Source organism: Canis lupus, chromosome 15 (genome assembly GCF_011100685.1).
Source record: "Canis lupus familiaris isolate Mischka breed German Shepherd chromosome 15, alternate assembly UU_Cfam_GSD_1.0, whole genome shotgun sequence".
Lineage (NCBI taxonomy): Eukaryota > Metazoa > Chordata > Mammalia > Carnivora > Canidae > Canis > Canis lupus.
In genome coordinates this window covers 42,604,148-42,629,312 of record NC_049236.1, presented here as the reverse complement: position 1 = coordinate 42,629,312, position 25,165 = coordinate 42,604,148, and the positions used below count along the sequence as shown (strand labels likewise).

Genomic DNA, 25,165 nt, shown 5'->3' with positions numbered 1-25,165 from the left:
CCATGGGCAATCTCTGTTCAGCCACAAGACACTTGGGAGACTCTGTCTATTAGGATGTGGGCAGTGGTCATCTCTCTTTTTGCCTTTTGCTCACATTTCAGCCCAACGAGGGAATCCTCTGCTTTTCCAGAGGTGCTCTACCTGCTTGTCTCTTATAAAACCATGATTTATTTTCTCTTGAACACTTTAGAGGATAATATAACATGAAGGGAAAACATTAAAACCATTTATAATCCTACTTTCTGTACACAAAGAAAAATTTTCACGTTCAAGGAGAATTCTTCTAAGAGCTGCCTGTTAAAAAGGTCATAATCTAATGAGCTTTTGTGCAGCGAGAGCAATCTCAGTGATTAGCTTGTATCCTGCAGGTTCACAGAGATGTCGAGTCACAGCTGGTTTTACAGGAGTGGAAGAAGGAAAGAAAGGAGATGAGGTAAGAGGGGTCTGTTTTGAATGCGGTGAGCCTACCACCCTGTCTGCACCCCGCTCAGCCCCAGCCAGCCCTCCTTGTGCAGCTGCCAGGGGTGAAGGTCACTCTTGACATCGCCAGAACCAAGCATGTCTGTGGTCGTGTGGGATGTGTGACATTTCTTTGTGCAGCAGTGACCTTTCCCAAACCTCCTGCCTTTGCCTTTCAATGCCAGGGTTAAAGTTGCTGTCGCTGCCCACCCCTCTCCCTGCCTGCTTGACTTTCATGTTCGGGCAGCTGGTGGCCCGGTGGGGGTCATGCTGCGCAGTGTTGCTCATGGGACAGCATAGGGGCAGGCCCTGAGCCCCAGTGGATTCTCAGGGCTCCTGAGCCCCGGGGCTTATCTGTAACCAGGGATATGTAAGCATGCAGTGTTGAAATGCTTATTGGTGAGGATAGCCCTCCTGTAGTCTGCGGTCTGGCGTGGGGACATCTTAGGGGAACAATTGTCTGAAGAGGCCTGTGGACAGTTGAGCTTCCCTAAGAAGGATGCTGTATACACAGATGCTGTTGAGACCACTTCAGCTCTTGTGCGTGACCTCCCCTCACCTGCTGGGACGGCTTCGGGTGTGGAAGGAGTGGTCACTCCCTGAGTCCTGGGCTCTGAGCAGTGGATTGCCTGCTTGCGGGGGGTTGGGGGTCCTCCTTGGGGGGTGGAGAGGGGACAGAGTCCTCCTTGGGGGGTGGAGAGGGGACAGAGTCCTCCTTGGGGGGTGGAGAGGGGAGAGAGTTCTCCCCGGGGGGGGGGGGGTGGAGAGGGGACGGAGTCCTCCCTGGAGGGTAGAGAGGGGACAGCGTTCTCCCCGAGGGTAGAAAGGGGATAGAGTTCTCCCTGGGGAGTGGAGAGAGGTCAGAGTCCACTCTGGGGGTGGAGAGGGGTTGGAGTCTTCCCTGGGAGTTGAGAGGGATCAGAGCCCTCCCAGGGGGGTGGAGAGGGGATGGAGTCCTCCCCCGGGGGGTAGAGAGGGAACGGAGTCCTCCCCGAGGGGTGGAGAGGGGACAGAGTCCTCCTGAGGAGGGTGGAGAAGGGATAGAGTCCTCCCCGAGGAGTGAAGGGACAGTCCTCCCCAGGGGTTGGAGGAGGTCGGAGTCCTCCTGAGGGGGGTGGAGAAGGGATAGAGTCCTCCCCAAGGGGTGGAGAAGGGACAGAGTCCTCCCCAGGGGTTGGAGGGGGTCGGGAGTCCTCTCCGGGGGGGGGTGGAGAGGGGTCAGAGTCCTCCTGAGGGGGGTGGAGAAGGGACAGAGTCCTCCCGGGGGGGGGGTTGGAGAGGGGTCAGAGCCCTCCCGGGGGATGGAGAGGGGATAGAGTCCTCCCCGAGGGGTGGAGAAGGGACAGAGTCTTCCCCAGGGGTTGGAGGGGGTCAGAGTCCCCCCCAGGGGGTGTGGAGAAGGGACAGAGTCCTCCTGGGGGGGGTTGGAGAGGGGTCAGAGCCCTTCCGGGGGATGGAGAGGGGATAGAGTCCTCCCTGGGGGGGGGGGTGGAGAGGGGAAAGGGTCCTCCTGAGGGGGGTGGAGAGGGGATAGAGTCCTCCCTGGGGAGGGGGTGAAGAGGGGTCAGAGCCTTCCTGGGGGGTAGAGAGAGTATAGAGTCCTCCCCGGGGGGGGGGTAGAGAGGGATCAGAGTCCTCCGGGGGGGGGTGGAGAGGGGATAGAGTCCTCCTGAGGAGGGGGTGGAGAGGGGATAGGGTCCTGGGGGGGGGTGAAGAGGGGTCAGAGCCCTCCCAGGGGTAGAGAGGGGATAGAGTCCTCCCCAGGGTGGGTGGAGAGGGGACAGAGTCCTCCCTGAGGTTTGGAGAGGCGTCGCAGTCCTCCTGGGGAGTGGAGAGGGGACGCGGCAAGGTGTGAGGCCCTTGGAGCCGCCAGACGGGTTATTTGCGTGTCGCAGACGCCTCCTCGGCCCTGCTATCGGAGCACTGTCGAGTTCCTCACGGGCCGTCACTTCTTACGGGAGTCGTCACAGTGACCTCGTAGAGGGTCTCGAGCCCATTGTGCTGAGGGGCGGTTTGCACCCAGAACATTCTACCCCCCCTCCCTCCCCCGGCCGGGGAGCCTGCGCAGCGTGCAGGGGGAGGGCCTGGGCCCACCGAGGCGGCTCTAGGGACCAGGGCAGGGGCGCCCCCCTCTCCGGGCCGCACTGGCGGGTCCGGCGCCCTGAGCTCCTGTGCTGCGGCGTCCTGAGGCGTTTCTCTCTCCGCGGCCGCGCTCTCCTCTTGCCCCTTCAGGGACATGACCAAGAATTTCTTCAACGCCCAGTTCGGAAGCTTGTTCCGCACGGACCAGAACCCGACGTACTTCCTGAGGCGCCTGTCGCGTTTCGCCGACATCTACATGGCGTCCCTGAGCTGCCTGCTCAGCTACGACGTCAGCCACACGTTCTACCCGCGCAGGACTCCGCTGCAGCACGAGCTGCCCGCCTGGTCCGACGGCGCCCGCGCCCGCGCCCCCGCCCCCGCCCCCGGCAGCGCATGCGCGCCCCTGCGGGAGGCCCACGGCGACTAGGCCGCGCCCCGCCCCGCCCCGCCCCGCCCCGCCCCGCGGCCGCTCCCCGGGCAGCCCCGCCCCCGCCGGCTGGACGCGCCGCCGCCGTTGACTCCTGTGCCGGGGACCGTCGCTTTTGGAAAAGATGCCAACACGCCGTTTTATATTTATTTCGCCGTCCGCCAGTTCCGCCTCGGCCCTGGTCGCCGGGCGCTCGGCCGCTTCGCGGAAGCCGTGCGGTCAGCCCTCGGCTCGCAGGGGCCGCGGTGGGCGCCCGGGCCCGGGTGAGCGGGGAGCTCCGGCTGCCGTCCCCCGCGCCAGCCGCGGAGCCGTTCTAGGCCCTTCCGTGGGAAACGGGCTGACGGTGCACGGCAGGTCTCCGGCGGCCGCAGCCTGCAGGGACCTGGGGGCCACGTCAGGGGGCTCCGACACGGGTGAGCTCCGGCGGGGCTCCCGTGGCAGGACGTGTCACCTGCTGGGACACCCAGCCCCCGAGGAGGCTTCTGCGAAGGAGCGAGACGAGCCGCACGTCCTTGACCCTTGGCGGCCCTCGGGGTCAGCCCCCCGGCCCTCGCGCCCGCGGGACCCCTGTGCTGCTGCCCGTGCGGACTGGCCGCCCCTTCCCCGGGGACGGAGGCGAGGCGAGGAGGCGCCGCTCTCTGCCGGGCCGCGGGACCCTGGGCGTAGGCTCCAGGTGCGGGAAGCGCGCGGGTCAGAGGAACTGGCGCGTGTGTGGTGGGCCTCCCACCACCTCATCAGCCTGGAAAAGTCCACCCAGGTGGTGTTCCTTCGCCCGCGGCGGGACAGAAGACCGAGCTGGAGACCGAAGTGTCGGGGTCGGGGAGGGCTGCGCTGTCACCCTGCGGGGCCGTGTTGGGCACTTGACGCGCAGGCTCCAGCGGGGGCAGAGGAGGTGGCCCGGCACCCCAGACCCCGCCCCTGCTGTGTGTGTGGGGCTGCCTGCGAGTGGGGTGGTGTTCCTGGGGTGTAGGGCGGGAGGGGACACCTAGGAACGGCCTTGCGGAGTGAGCAGGAATCAAGCGTCCCTTGTATTCTGGGGGCAGCGCCAGTGCCCGCGCTTATTCCCAGTGGCAGGTCTGTGGAGGGGCCGTGCAGTGCGGGCCTTGTCCGGCTTTTGCTGTGATGAGTGGATGGGAACCGGCTGCCCATGACAGCTTGGCACCCCGTAGACTGGCTGCGACAGGGAAACTCAGAAGCGAGTTGCGGCCCCCTGCACGCTGCTGCTCATCTGCCCTTTAGATCCCGTAGGTCCTTCCGCCCTTTTATTTTACTAATGAATTTGGTTATGAGCACAGAGGCCGGTTTTCCTAGGATGGGGCAGCAAGGGGCAGCGCTGTCTGCTGGGTGTTAGCGCCCAGGCGTGGTGAGCAGCAGGGCCTGTCGGAGCCTGGTGACCACAGTGCAGGTGGGTCCCAGAAGCGCCCAGTGGTGGGGCCCTCAGCAGACACACTGCTGCTTTTGGCTTTGGGGTTCGTGCTTGGAGACGCCGAGCAACGAGGTAAATAAAGAATGTTTTCCTCTCCTTCCACCAGTTCTAATCAATCAGTCCGTCATGGACGTGTCCTAGGTACTGGTTGTCCTAGGTGCTGGTAGCGGTGTCTGGTTGACCCAACGGGAAGCAGCGCTGGTTTAAAGCTGCCTTTGCGGGTGGGTAGCCTAGGTGAGGCAGGCTTTAGTTGGGGGAGAAGCAGGTTTTCCTGGAATGAGGAATGTCTCTTATGACATCGTGTCAGCCAAGACTTCAGCTCTGGGCCACTGGACACGGCGTGCTGGGCTCACAGGGCCTGGCACCTGTCCCCAGGGGCCCGGAGCCTGTGGCTGGTGGCCACTCGAGGATGGACAGAGGCATTCTTCCTGCCACTGCTTGGTCGGGAGAGATTGTGGCTCGGCCAGGCTCGGGCACCTGGTCTCATGGTGCGCCCTGGGAGGGAGTGTGTTTTGTAGCATGTGAACAGTCAGCTGGGAACGTGAACAGAATAGAGTTGGTTGGTACACTGAAAAGCAGCTTCTGCTTCTCGCGTGGGTGGGGATGGCGGGGAGGGGACAGCGGGGAGGCCCCAGGCCCGCGGATTGCCTCAGAGGGGTCCCGCACAGCTGGTTTGCCGTGGCTTTTATAGACAAAACTTGCCTTTTAAAATATTTTAGGGGTTTGGTTTAGAATGTCCTCCTTTCTCCTGACATAGCCATTTTTTTTTTTTAATTTTAAGACTTGTCCTCAGCCCCATTTTCTGCCACCAGCACTAATGCCACAGATGCTCTGATCCTGGTGTGGGCACATTTCACGCTGAGTTACTAGTTGCTTTGAATGCATTGACCCTGTTAATTATTGCAGAGGAGAAATGAGATGTGTTCTTCCCCCCTCACTAATTTAGCTTTGGGTGAACTAAACGGCTTTTCCTTTCTTGCCCCCTGAGGCCCCAGAAGCCATAGAGTCTGCTGAATCCTGGAGTTGGTTCCCTGGGCCCGAGGCTCGTTTGCTGCCAAACACCCCCTTGGGGCCCTTGTCCAGAATGTTCTAAGACTACGTGTGGCTGGAGGCAGGTTCCTCGATTGTTCTATTCAGCCCACTAGGGAGCCTGTGTTCTGCCCCCTAAGACTCATTTCCTTGTGTGAGGGTGTGTTTTCTTCCTCCTGTCCTCGCCTGCACTAGCACCTGGGAGCTTGGCCTCGGGCTCAGTCAGCCTTTAACTGCCGGTGGACCTCGGAGGGAGGGGATAGGCTTGCCCCGCAGGGTTGGGTTCAGCGAGGAAGGGCTGGTGGTCAACTCTGCTCCCTGCCACCCCCTTCCCCGCCTTGGGGCTGCGGCCTGGGTTGGGCGCCCCCGATGGTTGCCCTCCCCCCCCACCCGGTGCTTTGTGTTGGCGGCAACGATCCCCGCACCTCGGGCCTGCAGACGAGGGCCTGCACACAGGTAGAGAGCTTGCTGTACCCCTACAAGCGGCTTCCAGGTACATGGACTCTGGCCAGTGTTCCCCGCACGAGGCAGACCACCGGGTGTAGTGAGGGGCCTGGCTGAGTGCTCTGCCCATGACTGTGCCACACATGGTGCTGGCTGTGCGCTGCCTGGAACAGCCTTGGGGACCTTAGGACGCCCTGGAGCATCCCCCACTCGGACAAAGTCATGCCTCTTCCTCTGGGAGCACCTGCTCCAGCCCTGCCTGCTTCTCTCCCCAGCCCCTCCTTCCCGCCCCTTCTCCTCTTCCCCTCCCCCTCCCTAGGCGTCCATCCCAAGTGCCCCCGTCCTGGTCCTGGGCGCACACCCTGCACTGTCTGGCGGCTTCCAGGACCCACCTTGCTCCCGCGCCTCTACTCTGGCCCCACAGTTTAGCAGAGCGACAGGTTGCGCCCTGTGGCATCAGGTCGATCGTGCAGGGGTACGCAGACCTACTATTTATTCTGAATGTGAATTTGCTATTTATTCCCAATGTTGATTTGATGTCCTAAGATCAAACTTGTTGCCAAATAAAAGTTTGAACTGTGTTGTCCAGTTTCTTGTGCGTGCTCTGTGCTTGCGTGCTGCTGTGGCAAAGCCCTACCAGGACCTAAGGGACCCAAAAGGAACAGCCCCTGAGGAGGGGAGGAGGGTGTGGTTCCTGGTTTGCCCCTTCCAGCCCAGCGGCCCGGCAAAGTCAGAACTGGGGGGGGGGGGCCTGTGTCGTCAGTTCCCGGTCCCCTTTAGGATGGGATGAGAGTTCCCTGGCGGGAAGTACCACCGTGGGCTTGTCCCTTTGTGAGATGGGGGACACTGGGGCCGTTTCTACTTTCTGGCTGTTAGGAATCCCGCTGCTATGAGCGGGCAGATATGTTACCATGGGGACGTGTTCTCCACTTCCCCGGGTGTAGACCGAGGAGTGGAACTTCTGGATCATGTGGTCACACTGTGTTTAAACATTTGAGGAATGGAGCCACTTCTCCGCATGGCCACACCACTTCACTGCCCACCTCTCAGCAATGTGGGGGGGTCTGACTTCACATCCTTGCCCACACCTGTCTGATTACAGCCACCCTCGGGAGGGGAAGTGCTGTCTCCCTGTGGTCATCGTGTCTCCAACACAAACAAGCAAACAAAACCAAGAAAAAAGAATTCCTAAGGCAGGTGTTGACTAAATGCCATGGCCCTTAATGAGCCCGAATAACTGGACTTCACCTTCAAACCTTGACCCTTCCTGCAGCACACAGTATTTTTGTTTCTCGAAACACCAGATTTGTTCCATTGGCATTCATTCTCTTTCATAAACATTTATTGAGCACCGTGTGTGTGCTGGACCCTGAGACACAGGGGGCACGGGGGCAGACCTCGGCCTTCGGATGCTTATGGTCTAACAGGGAGGGGAGGCAAGGTCATGGTTAGTGCTGGGAGGACATAGTTAAGTGCCATCTGAGGGTACAAAGGGACAGCAGAGAGTTGGGCCCCCTGGATAGGTGGGTGGATTTAACCTGGTCTGTCACCCACAGAAATGAGATAACCCCTAGATTCACCAAACAGATGAGGTATGCTTGAGTGCTTCATATTTGAAGTGTTAAAGGACCTGACATTCCAAAGGGCAGCTGGTGCTGAAGATGCATGGTGACGGGCTGTTGGAGGAGGCAGGGTGGCTTGGGCAGTTTGGGCAGGCGGGCGGCTGAGAGCAGGCGGGCGGCCAAGGGCAGGTGGGCAGTCGGGGCAGGTGGGTGTCCGGGGCAGGTGGGCAGGGCAGGGCCCTCACAGTGCCCCCAGGGGGTCCCTGCTGTCCCGCTGCTGGCCTTCAGCATCCTGGAAAAGAGAGAGGTCCATGCCACTCCCACTGCTAGCCTTGCTGCTTGCCCAGTCTCTGCGGGTGGAGCACTACTTCTGGCCGCTGCTCGGGGCCTCCATGAGTTGAGACCCTGCCACCCCACAGTCCACCCCCTCCCCACCCTAAGTATCTCAGGCTGAAGGAATTTCTGAGACAGCAGCAGCAGCAGGACGGGCAGCCCTCCCTGTGGGGTCAGAAGACAACGCTGATCCCCAGGGATGAGGAATCTGGAGCCAGGACCCATCTCCAAATAACCTGGCTACGGGGCCGACCCTGAGCCAGAGCCCACCCAGTCCTGTCAGGTCTTCACACATATCGCGGAAGCTTTCTGCCCTGGTCTCATCAGGTCCTCGTTCCCTCATGGGGGATCCCACCTACGTGCAAACTTTCAGTGAAGCTTCTGTGCTTTCTCCCCGTGAATCTGTCCGACTACTTCCAGGTCCAGCCAGGGACCCTACGAGGGCAGAGGAAACCTTTTTCCATCCCTACAGCCTGAAACACTGCTTCTCCAGTGCCCGGTGAGGGCGTGTGGTGGGGTGTGTGTCCGGTGCTGTCTGGGGTCGGGAGGCAGGTGCGGCGGCCTGGGGGCAGCCCGGCCTGCAGCTCTGTGCCCAGGACAGGTCTTCTCAGTTCTGCTGGCTTCTCCTACTCGGTGAAGGGCCTTGATGGTGTGCAGGGAAATGTGAGGATTAAATGAGATACGACATTGAGGATGGCACCAGCTCCCTACGAAAAGGTGCTGATTTCTGTGTTCACAAAAACCTGCGTTCAGATTAAACATTCTTCTTCCAACTCTGGCGCATTGGTGGGGGTCTACTCAGAACCCAGAAGCTGTGCTCCCCAGGCAGCACCCCAAGCTGTGTGCCGTGTGCACCTCTGATGGCGCCGAGGTTTTGTGAGGCTGCAGGAGCTGCGTCCGGGTGTCCGGGCTGGCTGCGACAGTGCCAGGTACGAGGGTAGAGGACAGCTGTAGGACTTCTGATCCTGGGGCAGTTCTGCCCCCTGGGCTGATGGGAAAGGCTTGTGAGTGTCCCGTGTCTGGGATACGCCATGTACTGTGTCAGGAGTCTCCATGCCTGGGACTGGCGGTGCCGTCAGGAGAGGACAGGCGGCGGGAGGCGTGGAGGGTGCAAAGCATGATGGGGACCGTCCCCCCCAACCCCCCCCAGCTAGCAGTGCATGTGGAACTGAGCCACCAGGTAGCAGACGCATAGCCGGCCTCCCCCTCCCACATCTGCGTGGGAACCTTCTCGTGGGCTTGGTTGGGAGAACAAAATCAGACATGCCCTGATTGTTTCCCTCTGTGAAGGTATAAGTCGTGCTCCGTGGACAGGGGAACATGGCGTTTACAGTGCTTTGAGCAGAGGGACGATGACGCCCGTCGCAGCACATGGCCACATGGTACTTATGTAATATCCCAGGGCTGACGGATGCGAGGGCAGCTACCGGCTGCAGCCCGGGGGGTGGGGGGGGGGGTGGGCAGCTGCGTCCTTGCAGGAAATCCTCCCAGCTGCTGCCTAGCTTTAGTTGCCTCCCGAGCGTCTGAACCAGCAGCCCAGGTGTGGGTTATTTCCCGGGACCTGCGTCATGCTGGTGGCCAGCCCCTGAGGTGCACACTAGCTGCCGACGTTTCTTATCTTCGTGTACAGGGAAGAATTATGTTTTATTCCTGGTTTCTCAGCGAAGACCTGGATCGAGCAGGATGACAGCAGGTGCACCTTCCACCTGTGGGGAGCATCGGGCACCGTGCCACGAGCTGCCCCCAGGTAGAGGTCAGTGGGGCCCCATATGGGCTCCAGGATCACTAACTAGAAACAAGTGGCTATTTCCTGGGATACCAGGATGGAACGTGTCCCCCTGGAAGTAAACGACCTGATCCAAGGGAGCTGGGGAAACTGAGGGCTCCATGGAAACCTGCGTTTGCTCCTTTCCCTGCTTCCTCTCCTGCCAGAACCTTCACCCGACCCCACCTTACGTATGCCTCCTAATGCAAACAAGTGTGTTGTCCTCGTGTGGGACAGGAGTTCACGATTTCTCTAGAACACATAACATCAAGGGCAGGACCAGGTGAGGAGGACGGGACTAAGTCACAGGTGTGTTCCGGCCACGGGCCACCAGACCAGGAAGAGCTCCGGGCCTTGTCTCGGTTCTAACCAGTTCCTGGGTGCCCGAGGGGACACATGCGCCAACCACCGTCCTCCACAGAAGCCCCGGCCCAGAACAAGCAGGACACCCGTGCTCCCTTCCTGCCCGAGCCTGCTCTCCCTGCATCTTTAGTAAACTGTGGCACTTCCTGCCAGCCCCCATCCTGGGAGGAGCCAGGGAACTTCTCAGCTGGTCCCTTGGGGCCCCCTGAGTCCATGGACCCTGCCTACTGCCATCAAAAGGAACGTAGTTTTAAAGGCAAGAAGCAACTCTGACAATGGGCAGGAAACTCTGGTTCCTTGAACTCAGGGGCCTGAGATCAGGAAGTGCACATTCCACCCACGGAGGCAGCCAGGCAGCCCCACGTGCACATGTAAGTTCAAAGTGTAACTTATGGGGGAACCTCTGTGAGGCGTGTCCTTCTTGGCCTTGCCCACCTCACAATTTTCTGCAGCAGGACGAGCCCAAGAGTCTTTGTGTGGCCTCTTACTTCTCACCAGGTCGAAAGCTTGGGGTGGGCAGCCTCGGCTTCTCCATGTTACCCTGAGTGGTTGGAGGCATCACCCAGACAAATGCATGGAGCCTGAGTGGCTGCGAGGCTTGTCAGCCCACAGTGCTGGCTTTTAGGCCTGTTGCCTGGCAGATGTTGTCGTTCTGACCCGCAGATGCATCTGCTCCAGGCGAAGATGCCAACTTACCATACAGCGGTCACAGGAAGGTTCTGGGGCTGTGGGGGCGGTGCTCTCGTACAAGGGGTTGGGTATGTTCTCAGGCCGCTGGCTGCCGAGAGCCGAGACGTCTATATCCTCCTCCGACTGTGGGGACATGGGCACAGGGCACAAGCTGACAGCCAGGGTGTCCCCAGGGCAGGGGAGGCTTGCTCACGCTACGGTGAAGCCAGGCCTACCCCCACTCCCCAGAGCCTCTCAGATCGCCATGGGCTCAGTGGCTCCATGTGTCCGTCCACCCGAGCCTGAACCCGAACCCAAATCTGCTCCAAGGGCATTTCGGGTCTGCCCCTGCCCTGGGAGCCCCCTCATGCCCCAGCCCGATCCCATGTCACCACTCCAATGACACCCATCCCCAGAGCGATTTTGCCTGTCCCTGAACTTGGTGTAAGAGGCCCTGTAGGGCAGGCACAGTGTCCTCGGTGCTGGGGCTCAGGAGCAGGTGGGTGTGCACTGTCCTCACCCGCTGGCTGGCTGGCTGCCAGGGGCTGAGAGCGCAGATGGAGGCCATTGCCAGACCCTGTCCCTGCGGTGGCCCTGGGTCAGCCAAAGCCATGGACCTGTGTTTGTGCTCAGCACTTCAATTGGGCGACCTCGGAGGGTGGCTGCACAGGGAAGCCTGATGATCGGCCCCGGCTCTAGCCTCTGCCCTCAGAGGCCATTAGCCCCTCAGAGTGGGTGCCCAGTCCCCCAACCCTCTAAGGGAGGGTGCTCCCAGGCCTGCTGAACATTCCCCCCAGGCCCGCTCATGCCCCCCCCAGGCCAGACCCTCAGGCCTGCTCAGCAGCACCCCTCTACCCTGACCCTACTCACCTGCACCCTCCCCCCACCATAACCCTGCTCACCTGCACCCCCCACCCTGACTCTGCTCACCAGCATCCCCCCCCAACCCTGCTCACCCCCACCCAGGGCCAGACCCCTGACCCTGCTCACTCGCACCCCCACCCTGGGCCCTGCAGCTGGACCTGAGCGTCCCCACCCCAAACCCCACTCAGGAGGCCGGGGGTGCGCCGAGCCCTCAAGCCCTCCAGTCCGGGTAAGGGGCCAGTCAAGCTGGGATCTGCGTTCCTCTCTCACCTCAAAGTGCTGAAAACCCGCTCTTCTCCGGTTCAGTCGAAAGTAGGAATATGCAGCTGAAGCAGCGGCTCCGAGGACCAGGATGGTGGCAAAGACGATCCCTGTCCCTGCGGCGTGGGCCGGTGGCTGCAGAGGGGAGGCGCTGAGACTGCCCGGCCGCCCTCCCAGGATGGGACTGCTTCCGGGAGCCCGCCCCGCTCCTGCCGCCCGGGCCCCGGGTGATGACGGGGATGGGGAGCATGGCATGCGTGTGCCCTCACTACTGCCCAGGGCTGCGGAGCCCCTGGGACCGGACAGATGTCACTGTTTCCATGTGCGGGGGTGGGGGTGGGGACACTGAGGCACAGAGAGGGTGAGTGCTTCCCTGCCCTCACACAGCCAGCGCTAAGCGGCCGGGCCTTAGAGCTTGTGCCCCTAATGCTGTGCCGCGGAGCTTCCCAGAGGCGGCTAGGCCCTCCCGTCACACGGTCAGAGAGCACCTACCACCACCAGCCCGGCTACGCTCGCTCGACCGTGCCAGGTACTGTCCTCGTCCTGCTTATGGACTCGGGTCCTCCCAAGAACCCAGGGGTAGGCATGAGAACGCCCGTTTTGCAGATGAGAAAAATGGGGCTAAGAGATGCTGTGGGATTTGTCCAGGGGTGCATGGCTGGCGATGTGGAGGGGCCAGGCCAGAGCTGGGGTTCCTCGCTCCCCTGCTGGTGGCGTCTCTGTGGCCCTTTCACTCTACAGGTACTGACAGTGGCCGGAGCTGTGCTGCTAACGTAGAGGAGCAGGGGTGGGAGGAACAGGGCCTAACAGCCGAGGCCTGCTGCCCTGCTGCAGGTGTGGGAGGCCCCCCAGTGGCCAGAGGAGAGGAGAGGGCTTCCACCTATGGCCTGCTGCTGGGGGGGGGGGGTGGATATGGAAGCCCCCTACCCCCCAGTGTCCAGAGGAGAGGAGAGGGCTCTTAGTTATGGCTTGCTCCTTGGGGGGGGGACATGGACATCCCCCCAGTGTCCAGAGGAGAGGAGAGGGCTCCTAGCTACGGCCTGCTGCTTGGGCAGGGGAGATGGATGGACACCCCCACCCCCAGTGTCTGGAGGAGAGGGCTTCCAGCTACTGCCTGCTGCTTGGGGGAGGACATGACACCCCCCCCAGGAGCCCTGGATACTCACCAGTGGAGTGGGGGGTGCTTTTAAGGGCCTGGAAATGACATGAATGATCCCGTTGGAGGCAAAGACGTCCCACTGCAGAATGGCTCTCCCATCCACAAACCTGGTCTCCTGGGAAGCAAGAGCGGGGCTGCTGGAGCTCCAAGCCATTGGCATCCTCCCCCACAGGGCCCCCCAGAAGGAAGTGGCTCTGTTTCTTGAGGCCCAGGATGGGGCTCCAGCCTGTCCTTACCGCAGCACAGGGCTTCTGCTCCCCATCTGGATGGCCCAGAACAGAGTCATGGCCCACGGGCGACAAAGCAGATCCAAGAGCTGTGGGGACCCCAAGGCCCGCCCTGTCCTACCCGCTTGTCCACCGGGTGAGAGTCCAGAAGGAAACGGTTTGTCCGAGGTACGCAGGTACCAAAGGGCAAACCGTGAGCCTCCAGACGTCAGGTCTATTGCTCAGAACACCACCCTGGGCTGTCAGAAAACAGATTTTTAAGTGATCTAATCCCCTGCTAATGAGTGTGTACTCTCCCGTCTCGGGGATGTCGGTGCCACCTGAGAGCTCACAGACGTGCAGAACCTGAGCTCTCAAGCTCCTTGGGCTGAGTTACAGTCGCCATTTCAGCAAGTCTCTAGGGGACTCAAGTGTACTTTATAATTGGAGAAACACTGGTCTGAACCATGAATCTTCAATAGAAAGTAATTAATCGGGTCAATATTAAGAAACAACACTCATCTGGCACTGGCTGCGGGTCACACATTATTTTCACATGCCACACGCGTTGGTCACTGGATTCTCCCAGTGCCTAGGATTCTGACATCGTGGTTGGCATGGTCACCACCGCTGCCACCACCACCGTCTCTTGTCATTAGCACCCTCACCATCACTGTCACCACCACCGTCACCATCACTGTCCTCACCAACAGCATCACCACCACCACCACCACCACCACCTCTGTCATCAGCATGCTCACCATCACTGTCACCGTCACTGTCCTCACCGACAGCACCACCACCACCACCACCACCACCGTGAAGCAGAGACGGACAGTCAGCTTTAAAAATGGCTTCATGGGGATCCCTGGGTGGCACAGCGGTTTAGCTCCTGCCTTTGGCCCAGGGCGCGATCCTGGAGACCTGGGATCGAATCCCACGTCGGGCTCCCGGTGCATGGAGCCTGCTTCTCCCTCTGCCTATGTCTCTGACTCTCTCTCTCTCTCTCTCTCTCTCTGTGTGACTATCATAAATAAATTAAAAAAAAATAAAAAAAATAAAAATGGCTTCATGGAAAGTTCCTCATTGACCTTGATAAGTTCCGGGGCTGGCAGTCCCTCGGGGTGTGCTCCCCATGGGGCGCAGGCTGCCCACTGGTCAGCACCGTGCGCTAACCTGACTGCATGTGTGGAGTTTGTTATAATAGTTGCCATCTACTACGCACCTCCTGCATGCTAAGAGCTTTGCATGCATTGTCTCCCGTGCCAGTAAACCCAGGGCATTTTTCTTACCGGTTGTTGCTGGTCGCGGCGGGAGGTGATGAGCAGCTGGCTTCCCAGCTTGGTCTGCAGGACGGTACCGTTGACAAGGTCGTTGTAGAAAAACATGCTGATGTTGGCAAGATGGTGCTCAATGTCCCGCCCAGACAGCGACTGACAGAAGCGAGCAACAGGGTGGTGAAGCCGGGCAGGTTTATTTTTAACAATGAAGATGACACAGAAAAAGAAATGACTTCTTGGGCCTTGGTTTTGTGCATCAGCGTGGAGAAAGGAACCTCGCGCTTGTCTCCGGCTGTGTGGCTGGGCATGTTGGTGAGTGCGGGCAGCAGCGGTGGAGCCCCTGCCCTCTCAGCCAGGGGGGCCGGGGCAGCGGTAGGGGCAGCCGGCTGTGGGGTGGCCCGCCCTCCGTGCACCCAGCAGCTGCCCCCCACCTGCCCATGCCATGGCCTCTGGGCACTCCCCCCGCCCAGGGCTTGGCCACATGCCCAGGCCGGAGCTCGGAGAGTGCGGGCGAGCAGGTCCCTAACACTGCACTGCCCTGGGAGCTGGCGGGGGTGGTGGGAGGCGAGCAGGTGGGCAGGTCCCTAACACCGCGGTGCCCCAGGAGCCCGCCTCACCTGGTTTCCCCCCAGCCCGCTGTTGTGAGGGGCGAACAGGGTGCTGCGGAGGGACGGGTCTGTCAGGAGTTTTAGGAACGCCCGGCCCCTGGCTGAGCTGTTGGAATAGGCCAGCACGTCCTGGGGGGGAGAGAGTGCCGTCAGTAGGGGGCAAGGGCTGGCTGGGGGTTGCACACAGTTGCCCCACCACCCATTCCAGAAGGTTCCTGACCCTGCCTACTCCAGCCACCTCCCATCTTGTTGTTTTCGGCACCCCATGGGGGAGTTTTGGGGGCATTCTTCCTCTCCTCCGTGGACCCTCTGGCCCCGAGTTGCAGCCGCAGCATGGACCACATAGCACTGTAGCCCGTCATGTGAGCCTCCCGTTGGCCTGCACTCACCACGGGAACACTAAAGGCCTCACAAAGACTGGCGCATGAGCACCCTTGCCCGGTCGCCCCGAACATCTGGCTGTGCCCCCCTCACGGGGCTGCAGCCGCACCGGCCCCCTTGCTGCCCTCCAAGCCCACACACAAGTGTGTGCAGCACGCACTTGCCGTCCACCCTTAACCCTCTCTCCTTCACCTGGAATGTTCTGGCCCCGTGTCTGCATGGTTCACTCCCCTGCCTCCCTTGACGCCTTCCTCAAATGTCGTCTCCTCACCAGGACTGCCCCGTGTCACTCTGCAAGTCGAGAACCCTGCCCCCCTTCCCCTCCCCTGTCCCCACATATACATGGTCACCTCCTAGCTTCCAGTACTGTCTACTCATTCATTCTGTTGTTTATTCTGTGTCTGTTCTGTGCACGTAGCTCATGCACGTAGCTCATGCACGTAGTAAGTGCTCAATAAATACTTGCTGAAACATCTTGAGAAACCTTACTGCCCAGTTCAACTCTGTTGCCATGCGGACAGAGCTCCTGAAGCCCAGAGAAGTTCCTTAATGTGCTGAAGAGCACATGGCCAGTGGATTTTGTTAGGACCCTTTTTCTGGGAGCTGTCACAAGCCAAGCTCCCACACCACAGAGCCACTGGCTTATGTGCTGGTCTTCACTGTGTTTGTGGTGACCCTGAATCTCAGAACAGTTACAGGGATACTTGTGGTCTGTGGATAGAGACTCATAATCTTGGAGTCCTGGGTTTAATTCCACCCTAATCCTGCAAGCGCATACTTGCACCCTGTCTTTTCTCCATGGCTGTGCCCTCAACCTGGGTCAGCCTCAGTTTCTTTACCTACAAAATGGGATTAATAGTGTAAGTGACCTCATAAAGTCACATGGGGATTGCTCCCTCGTAACAAGTATTTATTGAGTGCCTGCTAAATGCCAGCCATTGGTGGAGAAGGTCCTTCCCCTTGGGGAACTGACACTGTGTAAACGGAGTTATAAGTGCTCTGATGGGTTCATGCGTGCACAGTGCAAAAAAAATGCCCAATAAATGTTACTCTTGTTCTAGTGACTGTTGTCAGCTCAGGCCCTTGGCCCGCACCACAGCCTCCCCTGGCTGCAGGCCTCTCCTCTCTCCTCACGGCCCTGATGTGTACAGCACTGCAGCGGCTCTAAGTGCAGCGCTAAGCGCAGATTGCCTGCATGCTGGGAAGTGGCCCACAATCTGCTGGCCACAGCTTGGCTGCCTGTGCCCACCCTGCTTGCGAACAGGGAGCTTAAGCTGCTCTGGATGCCAGTGGTGGCCACGTGGCCATTCTGCGTGCTAGCCACAGGTCCAAGTAGCTCATTTCATCCTCGCAGCGATGCTAGTCCCTCCCTATGACTGGGGAAACTGAGGACAGGAACTTGTGGTGTGGCAGGTAAGTGGCAAAGCCAAGCTTCACATCCAGGCGGTGTGGCTCGCTACCCATGCTCTTAGCCAGATGGCGCCCGGGGCTTCTTCTAAGCACTCGCGTCTACAATAATGGCCCCGACGCAAACCCTCCTTCCCCGACGCAAAGTAGGTATGTACCATGAGGAAGTTGGTCAGCGAGGGGAAGGATGTCAGGACCTGCAGCAGATTCCCACTGCACGAGAAGCCGTCTCCCACGTAGCCCGCCTTGCAGGTGCAGTTCACGTCTGGAAGGCAGGGGCGCGGTGCCAGCCCGGTGAGCGGAGGCCTGGGCCACTCCGGCTCCCCCTGAGGGTGCTGCCCAGGCTGAGGACGGCTCAGCAGCTGCTTGGCTGGCAGTCCCAAGGGTGCCCAGGGCAGTTACCTTTCATCCGATAGCAGAAGACATCCCACGTTTCACTTTTGTTGTTCCTTTGTCCATAGTCAATGATTCCAACGACGCCAGAGCCACAATTCTGGGAAGCGTAGGCTGTGGGGTAGGCCACCCGCCCACTCTCCAGCCAGCCTGCTGAGCACAGGTGGTACCTGGCCTGTGGGGACACATGCGTGGCCATGGGTCAGCGACAGTTGCATATGCGATGTGGGCTCCTTTAGTTCCTGTCTGATTCTTCCAGTGGACCTTACACTCCACAGAGCCTGGGGTATGGTTCATCTTGCCCCAGGTACCCCTACACCATGAACACGATACCTGTTCACTAAATTTTTCTTGATTGATTCACTGAATGGGTGAAATGATACCTTTTCTTATAGGTGCCCAAGTCCTTCACACTCATTTCTCTTCTGTTTGCTCATGAATTATATTTACTCTCGGCCATCTACTCCTGGGTGCAAATTCTTCTGCTTATGCATCAATAGAACTCTAATTGATCATCACCACCATGATCATCACTGTGATCACCATGATCACTATGATCATCACCATCACCATCATCATTACCACCACCACACCATCATCACCACCACCACCATCATCATCATCATTACCATGATTACCATCACTACCACCATCACCATCATTAGCACCATGATCATCACCATCACTACCACAATCACCATCATCATCACCGTCATTATCACCATCACCATGATCACACTATCACCACCATCATCACCATGATCATCACCATCACCATCATTATCACTATCACCATGTTCATCACCATGACTGGATCATCACCATCATCATCACTATCACCATGATCATGACCATCACCATGACCATCATGATCACCATCATCATGATCACCACCATCACCACCACCATCATCATCACCATGATCATCATCATCACCGTCACCATCACGATCACCATCACCATCATCCTTGTCATACTTATTGAGAGCTTACTCTGGGTGAAGTTCTGGTGTAAGGGCTTTTCCTATGTCCGCGTCTGTAACCCTCACACCAACCCTAAAGATAGAAACTTTAAATAAAAATCCCTATTATATAATTGATACAACTGAGGCAGAGAGGAGTTAAGTAATGTGCTCAAAGTCACGCAGCCAGCAAGCTGAGATACAAACCCAAGCAGTCTATTCCAGAGCTCTTAATGTAAAAACCGAGTGTACCAGTCACTGTGCTGTATTACCTTAGTCCTATATAAGCATATGAGTAGGACAGAGGTTTCCATGGCTTCATCAAGGGCACAAAATCGGCAAGCAGGACAGTGAAAGTCAGACCCTCCAATATGCTGGGTCCTGGCATCAAAGGTTTTGTTTCTTGGTAAAGAAATGTCAGGTCTGAAGGAAGGCAGAGCCTGGATAGTAAGGGGGTTGGAGGAGCAGTCCTGAAGTCATACTGGGTAGACAGTCTCCTCTGTGCCCACTGGGCAATTGCTAGCAGGTAACTCCAAGGTGCTGGGCCTTCCAAATAGGCAGGGCTTCTGGTTTTAGGGGCCAAGACCACAGCCTTCGCTAGAGCTCCATCTCCTCCCTGGTTGCAGCTGAGAGCTGGGAAAATCCCCATTTATGACCTTCACTGTCCTTCCAGACATTTGAGGGACACTCAGATGTTTTGTGGGGTCAGGAAGATCCGAGGCCTCTGGTTATGGACCTCTTTCTGGCTTTTAGCTGTGGGGCAGGCACTCCCAGTCTGTGCTTCTACCTTGGTGGTGGGACATCAGGGCAGAGATCAGACTTTTGTAGTAAGGGCTACATTTGGCCTCTTGTCTGGGTGACCTCGGGCACATTACTTAACCTTTCAGAGCCTCACCTGCCCTGTTTATAAAATGGGGAGAGTGACTCCTACTTCCAGGGATGGACGTTGTAAGGATGGACGGTATTGCCAACAAAGCACCTGCACAGAGCATGACAATGGCACATGCCCGATGTAGGTAACCAATTGACATCATGCTTCCAGGGCCACCCTCGTCCCCTCCAAAGAGGCCCAGGTCTCCCTTGTGTTAAGAAGAGGCTGCACCCCATCCCTGCAGACCCTGCCTGCCTGGTGCCGACCGACTAACTAGGGACCACCTTCTGGGCGTAGGAGAGCTGGTTGTAAGTTGCCATGCTTGCAGCCTCGTTGGCACAGGCCTCTCTGGCTTTGTCAAAGGTGAGCTTGTACTGGCCCAGTGGGGAGCGGAGGTGGAACACGCCAACGGTGGCATCTAGAGGGGGGGAAGAGAGGAATTGCCAGGTCAGCCCACCCGGTTGGCAGGGCTCCTGGCAAAGGATGAGCAGAGCCGAAGGCCAGCTGCCTCCCAGAGTGTCTCGGAGAGCCAGGTCCTTCACGGGATGTCGAAGCACATCACTTGAGAGATTGATTTCTTTTGAATTAGAAAACCAGCATATGTGATTGCAGAAATTTGGGCAACACACAAAGGTAAGAAAAGAAATAAACAAAAATCACGTATAATCTTTTTCCTGCAAAATAATCGCTACTCCATGGCTAACACTTTGGTGTACTTCCCCTTCCCCTAACGAATTTTTACTTTCTTTTTTGGTAACTTTTAATTTTGATACAATTTCATACTCTTCTAGTCTTTTTACCTACACATTTCCCTGTCACATACATCAACGTGGCAGCATACGGTGTGTAGAGTTTTTAGAAATCTTTTTTTAAACGTGACATTATATCATGATTATTCCCCCATGTCATAAATTTTCTCTGGCAACATGATTTCCCCCTCAGTACTTATCATGGAATACTTCTAGGGAATTTTACAGCCAAGAAAAAATACTTTAAGGAGCATTTTTGCCAAGGACTCTTGGTTTTCGGATAGCCACTATGCCCTTAAATAGTTTTGTAGCCATTTCTCCCCTGAGAAATCCAAAGATTTATCATATTTTTCCTGGCTGAAATCTCTTGTAGCAGACAACTAAATGTAGAGACCAGAAAGAGTTCAAGAACAAAGTCATATGTGCACATTGTCACATTCATCAGCAACTGCTACTAAAAGGTCACTTTCTGCACCAAAAAAAAAAAAAAAGAGCTAAGTTCCAGATGGCTGCCTATCGCCCAGCAGTGACTGCACGGTTGTGCAACCATGTCAGTCCTGCCAGCACAGCGGCGTGAGGGAGGATGGAATGAGGGCTTCCTCATTTTCCTGCTAAGACCACGTGGTCTGCGACAGTGCCTTCGAGGGGACGTACCACGGTAACAGCGCTACCGTTGGGGGTGGGTAGTGCTTCACAGTGCTTCGGGGTCGAGATCACGATGGGCTGAACGGCTTCCCATCCGCGAGCCAGCCCTGGGAACAGGCAGCCGGGCTGACTGGTTGTGCCCTTAGCTGCAGCCTGGCACTTTCTGGACGCCACACTCCCAGGCAAGGACTCACCCATCAACATTCCGGTCGCGGCCACGCGTCCCACCCCCCAACAGCCGGGAGGCCTAGGGACTCCCTGCATGGCCGCCTCACCATCACCTTGAACACAGGTCCTCAGCCAAGCTGTCAAAGGTCACACCGTGTGCCCTTCCCTGTGCTTCTGCCCAGTCAGCCCTGGGCTTGTTCTCCTGAGATGGAAACCTGAGTGATTCCCTACCCCGCCCTCAGGCCTGTGTGCCCCAGGCCCACCCTCTCCCTAGTCAAGGCCCTGCTGCCGCGAGGTCATTGCCCTGATGTCCTGGGAGTCTCCCCCTGAGTCCCAGGCCTCTCAGACGCCTCCCTCTCTCAGCTTCCCTACACATCTTTCCCATCTCTGACCATTCTTTAAAAAAATCCTTTTAACTGTGGTGAATATACAGAACGCACAGTGTCCTTTTTGTCCATGTTAAGTGTGCCATCCAGTGGCACCCAGTAGACTGACCATGTCACACAGCCGTCACCACCATCCGTTTCTAGAGTTTTTCCATCACTGCAAACAGAAACTTGGTCCCCGTCAAACCATGACTCCCTGTCTCCCCCCCCACCCACTGCCCCCAGTCACCTCTATTCCACTTCCTGTCTCTGTCACTTGGCCTATTCAAAGTACCCTGTCCAAGTCCACAATGTTTGCCCTGCTGTGTCTGCTTTGCTGCGCGGGGCCTGATGTTTGCAGCTTTCATGCAGGTTCCGGACTGGGCCACACCCCACCATGTGGATGGGCCACAGCGGATGCGTCCATTCACTGTGGATGGGTGCTTGGCTCCTTCCCACCTGTCAGGAGAGCAGAGGCAAACACCCATCTGTCCAAGTCCCTGCTCCCAGCATCTTCTGTTCTTCTCCCCCTCATTCCAGTTGACCCATCAGCAGGAGGTGAGCTGCCATCTTGTGTGTCAGGACTCACCTGTCCTTGCCTTGTGGTTCCAGGAAGGCCCTCGGCCACACTGGGAGTCCCCTTGCAAGGGCACCAGGTCTTATCTTGTGCATCTCCCTTGCTCACGCTCCTTCAAGCTCATCCCAAGAGATATGAGGTGTCTTGGGCTTTGACACACATCATGGACTGCCTGTCTGCGTCCTCCCCAAATTCGTGGGTTGAAATCTTAGCTCCTAATGTGTTGGTACTGGGGGAGCATAGGGAGGCCATGATGTAATGGGGTAAAGCCCTCTTGCATGGTGTACACGTGTGTGTATTTTAAAGCGATCTCTACCCTACGTGGGGTCACATTCACAACCCTGACATCAGGAGTCAGCTGCTGTACCGCCAGAGCCAGCTGGGTGTCCCAGCTCAGTGCCCTCCTAATGGAAGCCCACAGAGCTTCCTGGCCCCTTCTGCCGCGTGAGGGCTGGTGGAGAGTGGCCTGCCGCACAGAGGAGGGCCTGCCCTCACCCAGATACGCTGGCACCTGCATCTGGTACTTCCAGACTCCAAAAAGGAGAGAAATGCATTTCTGTTGTTAGGCTGTGGGGTCTGCGGCACTCTGTTCAGCAGCCCGAACAGACTAAGAGCGTGTGACAGGTGTTGACCCAGTAGTCATCCCTGAGGTGTGCAAGAACCACCTCACCTGAGTCGCCTCGTCCAAAACACGGCCCAGCCCCGACCACTGTGGCCCTGATGGACCAGCACACGAGATGCCCCAAGTCACTGTCTGAACCTCTGCAGTCTCTCCCTCCCTGGCCGCAGGTATGTTCTGGGCCCTGATGAATTTCCTGTTAGCTTCACCTGCACCTCTGCAAGTCCCATTTGGCTCTTTATTGTGTGTTGTGAGTCTTAGTTTTGTGACACCTGTGGGTTCAGACCGTCCTTGGAGGACAAAGCCACACAAGCCAGTCAAGGTGCATTAGCAAGACAGCTGCTAAGAAATTGCATCGTCACATGGCTTCCCCTGTTATTCAAACCCAGCTGCGCTCCTGGGATGCAGCTGCAGTCGATAGTTGCTGAGCAGCCTGGGGGAAGCAGGGGTTAGGAAAATGCATGACGGAGGATGTTTGTGCTCCCCCTGCATCTCAGGCTCGGCTCTGAGCTGTTCCTGAGACCGAGGCCCGCCACCTCCTGGGCCCTGGGCCCTGGACAAGGCATGGGCTGTTTGGCATGGCTTTTTAATTTTGTTCTCGCTCTTGCAACAATTCCCTCCCCAGCCTGAGGCCCGGGCGCTCTGGGCCAGCAGCCCCCAGCCCACTGACCCTGGAAGTGGAGGTCAGCACAGTTGGCATCTGCGTGACACTGCCCGTTGTCCTGCAGACAGCGGTCGAGGGGCAGCTGTTCTGGCTCGCAATCCATCCCGTCTCCCACGTAGTGACTCTTACATTCGCACTTGTGCTTGCCCTGTGGGGACAGAAGAGTAGGTGGGAGGCCCCGTTCCTAGGACCCCAGGACCCTTGCGTGCCCTACGGGTCACCAGCCAGCCTGGGAGGCGCCCAGAAGCACAGGAAAGGTGCCGCCTGTCTAGCAACAGTTAAGGTACAGGCTCCCGGTGAACCGTCAGCGCAGCCCAGGTGTCACGTCTTCAGAAAACATGTCCCTGCCCTGGGAAGTGAAGCAGCTCCCAGCCCTTCAATCACTTGAGCCCACTGTATGCGCTTCCCGACTCTCCGTGCATTCTGGAAGTATTCTGTGCATCTGTTTCTGCACTGGGCATCGCCCCTTCCCTCCATAAGTTCTTAAAATTTTTTTATTTAGATTCAATTTAATGAACATATAGTGTATTATTAGTTTCAGAGGTAGTTTAGTGATTCCTCAGTTGCACATGACACCCAGTGCTCATCACATCCTGTGCCCCCTTCAGTCCTGTCACCCAGTGACCCCGTCCCCCTCCCCACCTCCCCTCCAGCGACCCTGTTTGTTTCCTGGAGTTAAGCGTCTCTTACGGTTTGTCTCCCTCTCTGATTTCATCTTATTTTATTTTCCCTCCCGTTCCCCTAGGATCCTCTGTTTTGTTTCTTAAATTCCACATATGAGTGAGACCATATGATCAAGGTCTTTTCTCTGATTGATGTCACTCAACATCACACCCTCCAGTTCCATCCACGTTGCTGCAAATGGCAAGACGTCGCCCTTTCTGATGGCTGAGTATATGGACCACATCTGTCGTCTGCCCATGGACGCCTGGGCTCCCCCCTTAGTCTGGCTGCTGTGGACACTGCTGCTGTAAATGTTGGGGCTGCTATGTCCCTGACACTGACAGCAGCACAACAGTAGGTGCCTGGTGACCATTTGCTGAATCAAATTAGCCAAGTGAGGAAACGGAAACTCAGAGAAGTTAAGTAGCAGCCCAGGCCCCAGAGTGTAAGGAGGGGCACTAAGGCTCACACAGTAATGCTGCGTTCACACTTATGACCATAATGCACATCGTCTTCCACCATCTTCCCTTTCCAACAGACGGACTGGGCACCAGGTCACCGATCCCACTCTAAAAAGACTTGAGTGGGTGCCCAGACCTGCACTTTTCCTGCCACTTCTTGACGACATTTTAGATTTAATACCCTTTTTACTTTGGATAATTCTAGATTTGTAGAAGAGTTGCCGTGATAGCAGAAAGAGCTGCCATCCACTCTTTACCAGGTTCCCCGTGTGATGTGACCCTGGCACATTCGTCAACACAAAACAGTGAATGGTGGCACATGACTATGGACGGAACAACACACTTCATGTAATTTCCCCAGTTTCCCCCCTCGTGCCCCTTCTCTGCTGAGGATGCTGCTTGGCACGGAGTCTGCAGACATAATAAGGTGTAGCCTTTGGGGGGGTGGGGCGGGAAACGACGTTGAGGAAGGCGCAGAGCTGGAGGCCAAGGGCCGTGTGGTTGGGCTGGGCCAGCACTGCTCCCAGATATCCCCAGGGAGACACTCACCGGGCCGGTCATCCTGCAGGTGGCATGCTCGTGACACCCACCGTTGAGGCCGTCAGCGCAGGGGTCTATCTCTGTGCAGCTGCGGCCATCCCCTCTGTAGCCTTTCTGACAGCTGCAGGACACCTCTGTGCCCTTCTGGGAACACTGGGCCACCGTGGCACAGCCCCCATTGTTCTGTCTGCAGAAGTTCACAGCTGGGGACAGAGTGAGAGGGTGCATGTAGGCACAGTTGGGGGAATGCGGGCTTCAGACAGTGTAGGGGTCAGCCTGGGCTTGGGGGCACTGGGAGGTGAGTGCACCCTTCTCCACAGGCCCTATGCTAACCTCTGTGACACCAGGGTCCCGTGGCTGACATCCTCACATACCTGAGCCCTTTCTCACATACCCCTGGCCTACACTCTGGCAGTGGTTTGCTGAATGAGTTTGGGTGTTTCTATATTTTAAGATTGTATTTATTTATTCATGAGAGACACAGAAAGAGGCAGAGACACAGGTAGAGGGAGAAGCAGGCTCCATGCAGGGAGCCCGATGTGGGACTCGGTCTCAGGACCTCCAGGACCATGCCCTGAGCTGAAGGCAGATGCTCAACCACTGAGCCGCCCAGGTACCCAGCCATTGTTTTTTTAATACTTTAATATATTTTCTGAAATTTTTAAAAGGCTTAATTATTTCCAGAGTTTCACAAATCTCTGTAAAATAAAGCACATCACTCTGAGTGTGCACGGCGATTACAGAACAGTGAGCTGGCGGGGGCA

General features: G+C 57.6%; 2 protein-coding genes across 5 annotated transcripts in view; one reads left to right on the top strand and one right to left on the bottom strand.

Annotated features, from left to right (window-relative positions):
- NT5DC3 (5'-nucleotidase domain containing 3) overlaps positions 1 to 2,968 on the top strand; it is a 48,096-nt gene extending 45,128 nt beyond the window's left edge. The window contains exons 13-14 of the mRNA XM_038559173.1: positions 369 to 433; positions 2,692 to 2,968. Of these exons, the coding sequence (XP_038415101.1) occupies positions 369 to 433; positions 2,692 to 2,968 (342 nt within the window). The remainder of the gene's footprint in view (positions 1 to 368; positions 434 to 2,691) is intronic.
- A 4,219-nt stretch (positions 2,969 to 7,187) lies between these two features.
- Positions 7,188 to 25,165, bottom strand: part of STAB2 (stabilin 2) — a 140,577-nt gene continuing 122,599 nt past the window's right edge. For 2 of the 4 annotated variants that reach the window (XM_038558865.1, XM_038558866.1), the window contains exons 59-70: positions 24,411 to 24,604; positions 22,744 to 22,885; positions 19,235 to 19,368; positions 18,111 to 18,173; positions 17,128 to 17,293; positions 16,884 to 16,990; positions 14,947 to 15,066; positions 14,342 to 14,482; positions 12,851 to 12,958; positions 11,694 to 11,819; positions 10,587 to 10,703; positions 7,188 to 7,721 (exon numbers count right to left, since the gene is read on the bottom strand). In XM_038558865.1, coding sequence (XP_038414793.1) covers positions 7,671 to 7,721; positions 10,587 to 10,703; positions 11,694 to 11,819; positions 12,851 to 12,958; positions 14,342 to 14,482; positions 14,947 to 15,066; positions 16,884 to 16,990; positions 17,128 to 17,293; positions 18,111 to 18,173; positions 19,235 to 19,368; positions 22,744 to 22,885; positions 24,411 to 24,604 — 1,469 coding nt within the window. In that variant the 3' untranslated portion in view covers positions 7,188 to 7,670. Of the gene's footprint in view, positions 7,722 to 10,586; positions 10,704 to 11,693; positions 11,820 to 12,850; positions 12,959 to 14,341; positions 14,483 to 14,946; positions 15,067 to 16,883; positions 16,991 to 17,127; positions 17,294 to 18,110; positions 18,174 to 19,234; positions 19,369 to 22,743; positions 22,886 to 24,410; positions 24,605 to 25,165 lie in introns of those variants that run through there. The other 2 variants (XM_038558867.1, XR_005370723.1) reach the window with 2 other exon arrangements.